The 7938-nt window shown below is 39.2% G+C and overlaps 1 protein-coding gene across 1 annotated transcript in view; it reads right to left on the bottom strand.

The window, feature by feature from the left end:
• Positions 1 to 491: 491 nt before the first annotated feature.
• The window catches only part of Robo1 (roundabout guidance receptor 1), a 719482-nt gene continuing 712035 nt past the window's right edge, over positions 492 to 7938 (bottom strand). Inside the window, exons 29-30 of the mRNA XM_051150136.1 lie at positions 3228 to 3424; positions 492 to 1725 (exon numbers count right to left, since the gene is read on the bottom strand). Coding sequence (XP_051006093.1) covers positions 1711 to 1725; positions 3228 to 3424 — 212 coding nt within the window. The 3' untranslated portion in view covers positions 492 to 1710. The remainder of the gene's footprint in view (positions 1726 to 3227; positions 3425 to 7938) is intronic.

The raw sequence follows: 7938 nt of genomic DNA, 5'->3' as shown, positions 1-7938 counted from the left end.
TTTTAATAAATAATGTGACAAAATTACTTTTCTGATTATTGAATTTTCAGTATGCAAAATTATGGCTAAAAATAAGAGGTTTCTTACATGAACATAATGAAGACATTAATCACATGGATTGTTCCCTTAGTACTTCACGCCCTTCCTATGGGGCTTTCTCAAATTATTTAAATGAGCACACTTAGTTTTTGGTGAATATCAGCCGTTTTTTTTTTTTTGTTTTTTTGGTTTTTTTTCTTTTTTTCTTTTGTGGTTCAATTTTGTTTTGGCTTTGTGGGGTCAGGCTTGAAACCTATGTGTGACTAAAGGTTCCGTTTGTTTTCTTCAAATAGCACCAATTATAAAGTCAGTGAAATTCATATAATGTCAAAAAATCATAGACATCTACAGTGAGAGAGCTTCACTTGGCAATTGTAAGTTAGAGTGCCTCTTGTGAGCTCCTAAGGAAATCGTATAAGATCCAACATTGGTCACCACAAACTTCAAACTTCTTTTGTTTTTTGTTTTCTTTAAATCCAGGAAAAATTGGAACCATTTGGCTCACAACCCACAATAAAGTCTGTACATGACTTCACCAGCTGTCATCATTCAAATATTGCAAATACAAACACAGAGCATTAACAAAACAGGTTAAAAACACTTCTCAACAGTTTTTCAATAAGACAAAAAAGGTTAATAGTTACAATGGTTTACAAATAAAGTTTAGTGATTGTGCTTTTAAAACCAAAAAAAAAAAAAAAAATTAAAAACAGTGCATTACAAAAGCAAAACAACAACAACAACAACAACAAAAAAGAGTCAAACAAACTTCCTTAAGTGGCACTTCTGAAAGTTGAACTGACACTACCAGAAGAAACTTAGGCCAGTTAAGATAGGGATGTCCTTACTCAATTGGTCACTAAAAACATCCACTTGTTTGTAATATGCATTTGTAGTTGCTTTTTGATTGAAAAATAGAACAAGATTTTTGCTAGCTTTACTTCTGACAATGATGAGACAACCAGAGGTCCAACTGGCTTAGCCCTACTTATGCAAAAGTACATTTCCAAGAAGAATATATTTCAATGACTGAAATGAACACAAAATAAAGTACCACCAGGAGTTGCAAAGAGTATATATTTACAATGCTTCCACCCCATTCAAATTATCTGTAGTTCTGTATTTAACATATTTTTAGTTTACCCAAGCAAAGGGTGGTATGAAGGACTGGTTTTCAAAATCATGTAAAATGAAGTATGCTTTAATTGGCATTAGCAGTTGGTCATAGAACTATTATACTTTGAGAGCCCTTGGCATGAGGTTGATTCATCACCTTTGTATCTTTGATCAATATTTTGCTCTAAATTAGCTTGGCCTATAAGCAGTGCAATGCCATATCTCAGGGGCAAAATGCAAAAGAATTGGTCTGTTCTTTCTTGCTGGCTGTTGGCTGAAGCAAGCAGTCAAGACACTTCCCTTACTGGAAGTCAAGTGTAACGGTTGCAACAGCGAGGGGAAAAGAGGGCGGTTCATCAAGGGTTAGGCAATCAATCAGCAACAATAAAAACCCAAGAAAAAATTTTAAAAATGTTATCCCAATAGGAGGAATAAAAACGACAATTTCTACATTCTGATTGCACTGAATATTTCATCTGGTGTTTTATGTCATCAGACGTGAGGCATCTTGAGTGATGATTTTCACATTAGTATCGTAAGCCTCTCTGGTTGTCTTCAGCTTTCAGTTTCCTATAAGAGATACATTTTTGTTTAATTTTAAAACAAATCTAAAGATAGTTGTTTTAAATTTATTTATATTCATTGACTGTTTTCTTCATTCATTTGTTGGTATATGTTGAAAAGTGTTCATTCACAACTAATTTATTTCTCAACTTTAGTTCATCTTTACAGCAAATCCAATCATCCTCATACAAGTACCAAATTGTCCTGTCCCTGGATGTCACAGGTTGGGGCACAGGGCTCCAAAGAAAAAGTGCTCTAATTTCCCCTCAGTGCCATCTTACCATTTTAATTCTGCATCTCATTTTTAAATATTGGATTTCATGGCAAGGATCTTTCGGCACCCTCCACACCCCAAATTCTATTTAAAAGGCAAAAAAAATTAACTTTAAAAACAAATATTCTGAAATCATTTGTGGGAGAAAAGCGTCTCTCATCCCAAACCACAAAGTCTAAACACAAGATATATACGGTATTTAATTATACAGGATTTCTTAACATTTTCATCTTATATTTTGAAATAAGACTCTCAAACTCTGGGGCTGGAGAGATGGCTCAGCAGTTAAAAGCACTGACTGATCTTCCAAAGAACCTGGGTTCAATTCCCAGCACCCATATGGTGGCTCACAACTGTCTGTAACTCCAAGATCTCTCTCTCTCTCTCTCTCTCCCTCTCTCTCTCTCTCTCTCTCTCTCTCTCTCTCTCACACACACACACACACACACACACACACAGAGAGAGAGAGAGAGAGAGAGAGAGAGAGAGAGAGAGAGAGAGAGAGGGGTAGGCAAAATACCCATGCACGCAAAATAGAAATAAATAAACTATTAAAAAAAAAAAAAAAAAAAAAGACTCTGAAACTCATTTAGCATCTGCTTGTGATTAAATACATTTGTAAAGAAACAAATTTTTCTTTGAGGTACTTTTTATTAAATAGAGAAAACATAGTAATTTTTAAGGAGAAGGAACTTTTAAATATGGCTCTCAACTCTATCTTGTCTATTTTTCTTAGATTACAAGGAAAGATGCACTTATTTGACTTAGAAAGAGATCCTCTTCTAGCTGGCTTCTTTTCTAGAACAGTGGAGGTGTGAGAGAGTTGGAAAGTCAGTCAGATTAAGCCTGATGGCAGGTAATAGAGGATAACATTCACATACTAACAGCTCTCACCTCATTGAGGTTTCATATAATACTATGAATTATAACATATATCAGACCAAATTGTTTCCCAACTTGTGTTCTGTCATACATGTGCTGTATCTAAAAATATGTGAAAGAATATGAATTTATATCTTCAAGAACATCACTGTTAACATTTAAAATAATGAATGAATTCTGGAAAAAAATTCCCATTCTTGGAACTTCAGGTAGCAACGTCACAGGCATCAGGATACAGAAAGTTGGTGATACAATGGCTACATGTCTGTATGCTGACAGATGCTCATAACTTCAAGGGCTGACATCACAGCTACAGCCTAGTGTTTTAAAACTTGAGGAAAATCATGCATACCTCTAATTCTTCATTATTATCGTCTCCTCTCTCATATACCCCAAGTACTTGCATTTCCGCCATATTTCTTCGACCTACGTTTGCTTGCTCTCTTTGTCGGCTTCCTGATCCTCTTGAGGACATTGAGCTCGAGGAACTGGGATCTCTCGGGTTGTTTGATGTTGGAAAGGTAGGTCTACAGTACGGTAGAATATCCTCTGTGTGAAGAAATACAACGAGAGCATGGGAACAAGATAGAACACAGTCACTCCTGTCTATCTGTAATCTGGGTGGTCAAGTGTGGAGGGTTGAATAGGAACGGCCCCACAGACTCATGTGTTTGAATGCTTCATTCATGAGGTGCGGCACTCAGGAGCTGTGGCCTTGCTGGAGTAGGTGTGGCCTTGCTGGAGGAAGTGTGTTACTCTGGAGGCCAGCTTTGATATCGCCTACGTTCAGGCTATACTCAGTGTGGCACACAGTCTCCTTCTGCTGCCTGTGGGTCAAGATGTAGGACTCTCAACCCCTTCTCCAGTATCATGTCTGTCTACATGTGCTTTGCGATGACAATAACATACTAAACCTCTGACACTCTACGTCAACCTCAATTACACATTTTCCTTCATAAGTGTTGCCCTGGTCATGATGTCTCTTCCCGGGAATAAAACCCTAACTCAGCCAGCCAGCATGGATAACTCTGAGGTACAAGTCCAAACACTACAAACATAATGGATAATGCAGCCTTTTGAAAATGACAATAACAAGTATTGTTTTCCATGCAGGAATTGGGAAACTGGATTGAGTCCACTTATGAACTAGTGTCCATCTCAAACTCACTTGTCACCAAGGCCATTGTCTTAGGGTTTTATTGCTGTGCCATGACCACAACAACTCTTATAAAGGCAAACATTTAATTGGAGATGGCTTACAGGTTCAGAGGTTTAGTCCCTTATCATCATGGTGGGAAGCATGATATTGTACAGGCAGACATGGTGCTAGATGAGCCAAGAGTTCTGCATCTTGATCCAAAGGCAGCCAGGTAGAGGCTCTCTTCCGTACTGGAAGGATCTTGAGTATAGGAAACCTCAAAGCCCACCCCTACAGAGATGCACTTCCTCCAACAAGGCCACACTGCCTAACAGTGCCACTACCTCTGGGCCAAGCATTCAAACAAACAAGTCTATAGGGTCATACTATACAACCCACCACAGTTATTATAGGAGACAAGTCAAGTGTGGAATCAATTGACGTCCAATTCTTTTCTTTTCTTTTTTAAATTTTTTATTATTAATTTATTCTTGTTACATCTCAATGGTTATCCCATCCCTTGCGTCCTCCCATTCTTCCCTCCCTGCCCCATTTTCCCATTATTCCCCTCCCCTATGACTGTTCCTGAGGGGGATTACCTCCCCCTGTATATCGTCATAGGGTATCAAGTCTCTTCTCGGTAACCTGCTGTCCTTCCTCTGAGTGCCACCAGGTCTCCCCCTCCAGGGGACATGGTCAAATGTGAGGCACCAGAGTACGTGAGAAAGTCATATCCCACTCTCCACTCAACTGTGGAGAATGTTCTGACCATTGGCTAGATCTGGGTAGGGGTTTAAAGTTTACCGCCTGTATTGTCCTTGGCTGGTGCCTTAGTTTGAGCGGGACCCCTGGGCCCAAATCTGCCTATCATAATGTTCTACTTGTAGGTTTCTAGGACCCTCTGGATCCTTCTACTTTGCCATTCTCCCATGCGTCTCTCATCTAGAGTCCCAATAGGATGTCCTCCCCTCTGTCCCAGTTTCCTGGTAAGTGAAGGCTTTCGTGGGACATCCAAGTCTTTTCTTAACATGTGCTTTTAGATAATTTAGTTTCTAACCACCGCCACCCCCGCCCCAGCCCCGGAGCCCAAGTGATAGTAGAATCTATGCTTAAAGAAGATCTTACTGTTGACATTAACAAAGATAAGACAGTGAAATCACTATATAAATGAGGTGTTCTTCTACAAATTAGTAGGAAGAAGCCAGTTTCCACTCAAGTGTTGAGCCTGGGTTCAGAAGCTATTGAGAAAGCAACCTCCATGACTTTAAATAGTAAGGCACTTGTGGTAGTTTGAATGCAATTGAGCATTTGAGTGCTTGGTCCCCTGTTGGTGGAACTATTTGGGAAGGCTTAGGTGTGACAATGGAGGTGGGCTTTGAGGTTTCAGAAGCCCAGCCATTTCCAGTTAGCTCTTTCTTTGTCTTGTACTTATATGTATCTGAGTTAAGGATGCATCTACTGTTCCTGCCTGCCTGTTGCCATGCTCCCTACCATGAATGTCCTTCGAAATGTAAACTATTTCTCCTATTAGTTGCCTTGGTCATGGTGCCTCTTCGCAGCAACAGAAAAATAACTAAACCCTCACACTGGTGACTTATTTCTGGAATCTCTATTGTCTTACAACTTTATGTTTACTAACACTGAATCGTTTAACTTTTCCTCCATAGCCTATCTGCGTTCTGGATGTAAATCTACAAAAAAAGAAACTCTTCTAGGTGATCCTGCCCTGTCCAGTGTTTCTTTTATTCTTTTATTATCCACCCTGCCTGAATGAACCTTGATTTCTCCTGAACTCAAGGATGGTCTCTCCAGAAGAAGATAAGGTGAGAATCAAGCCCCCCTTCTAGCTCCCCAGTAACGACTGCTCCTCTATCCTACCCAGCCTCTTCCTATGAGATGTGAGCCTCTTACTTAGGAGTCACAATCCTCAGCTGGCCCCTTGTTCTTTTCATTCTTCGCATCGCTGCCTCAATTCACAGCTCTGACTCTTGGGATTTTGCTCTTCAAATGTAGTCTCTTCTTGCTTGTATCTTCGGAAACTAGTTTCTTGCTGTTGGTTTTCATTTTCTCAAACTACAATACATTAAAATCTCTCTGGTTAAGAACTTTGCCCTAATCCTATTCTCCTCAGGGTTCAAGGTGTTCCTTACTTCCTTGATGAACAGCCAACCTTCTTAAAAAGTAAATTGGGCTGGGCTGTGGTGGTACATACCTCAATCCTAGCACTTGAGAGGCAGAGGCAGGTGGATCTATGTAAGTTCGAGACCAGCCTGGTCTACAAAGAGTGTTCCAGGACAGCCAGGGCTATCCAGAGAAACCCTATCTTGAAAACCCAAAACCCCAAACCAATAAATCAGAGGCAAATTGGCTCAAAGTTGGTAGTTGTAGCTCTCATTTACTCTGTACTGCTGATATCTAACCATGATGTCTACATTGCCACTACAAAACTGAGAGTGCTGATGGAGCTAACCACACTTGGGCCCTTATGTCTCAGGACTTCACTGTTCTTAGCAAATGAAACGTTTCTATTGTCTTGGCTTTCAACACTGTTTCTTTCAGTATCTATCTTCTCAGGATGTGTTTTATATGTAAGTTTGAGAAAGAGTGCCTCTTACATGTCAGTGTACTAATTTGTTTTTTCTTTCCAAAGATGCATAGACATTGTACACACTCACATCTGTACTTTTTCTTTACAGCTTATCTTGAGCAATTTCACTCATTCTTAGTGATCAGTGATAAGGTCCTTAGGGAAGGTAGGGATATCTAAAATCTTAAGGTATCTATAAATTATATCTATCTATCTATCTATCTATCTATCTATCTATCTATCTATCTATCTATATTCTCTTATTTCTATGTGTAAGCACATGTGTATGTGACTACAAGCTTCTTGAGGTCAAATTCAATGCTTATAGACATCTGAAGAGTTGCTACAGTCAATATAGCACAATGAGCATTTGATATGTGTAGAAATAAATCAAATAGAGGTAAGTGTCAGCACAAAGGATCATACCTTCAAGTCTAGAAAAGCACTTTCCTTAATTAAAAAATATCCATTCATTCCATATGCAAATCAGGGTGCCTTTTTCATTAAATAAATAATGTAAATTGAATCAAGAAGGTGAAAATTACAGCAATGCTTAGCAATGATAATTTAATGATAGACACACGTGGGGTTATGGTTCAAATAAAAATCTGGAAAATCAAAGTAGAATAACAACTGGATGTGCTAAATGCATTTCACGGAATAGGCTTTCTTATTTCTCGCTTAATGGTTTCTAACTTAGTTCTATAGATAGAAATAATTTTATAATTTAACAGCTACTTATTAAATTTCTGAAGATTGATTTAAACTCTTTTTGCTCTTTGCTCTGATTCTGTCACAGCAAGATATGTCTAGCCTTGCAGTTTTCTCCTAAAGAATCCATGGTCTTTTGGAATTTGTTCATGATCACAAAGGTGGTCATACTTTCTGACCAGACATCAAGTCCGTATCTGACATTATGGTACTTACTCAGCATGTAAATTACTACTTGGGACACAGGGCCAGGAGTCAAAAGTTTAGTGTCGGAGCAGCTCTGGCTTAAAAGCTAAAAAGTGTTCAAAGATGGCGCCAGGAGGGTTGTACACACCTGTAATTCCAGCACTCTGTGGAGGTAGAGGCAGCTGGATCACTGTGAGTTCGCAGCCAGCCTGGTATACAAAGTGTGTCCAGGACAGTCAGGGTTACACAGAGAAACCCTGTCTTGGAGGGGGGAAAGTGTTCAAAGCTGATATGACCAAGGACTCTGTGGTCACACAGTGGGAGCATCTGTGTAAAAGGCACAGCTTTTGAGCTGCACTTACTTGATGTCTGATTCCATGATCCCAGAACAAACGAGAAACCATGCTTCTTGTTGCAAGGAAATTAGTGAAAACACAAAGC

Source organism: Acomys russatus, chromosome 8 (assembly GCF_903995435.1).
Source record: "Acomys russatus chromosome 8, mAcoRus1.1, whole genome shotgun sequence".
Lineage (NCBI taxonomy): Eukaryota > Metazoa > Chordata > Mammalia > Rodentia > Muridae > Acomys > Acomys russatus.
This window is presented reverse-complemented; position numbering and strand designations above follow the sequence as displayed.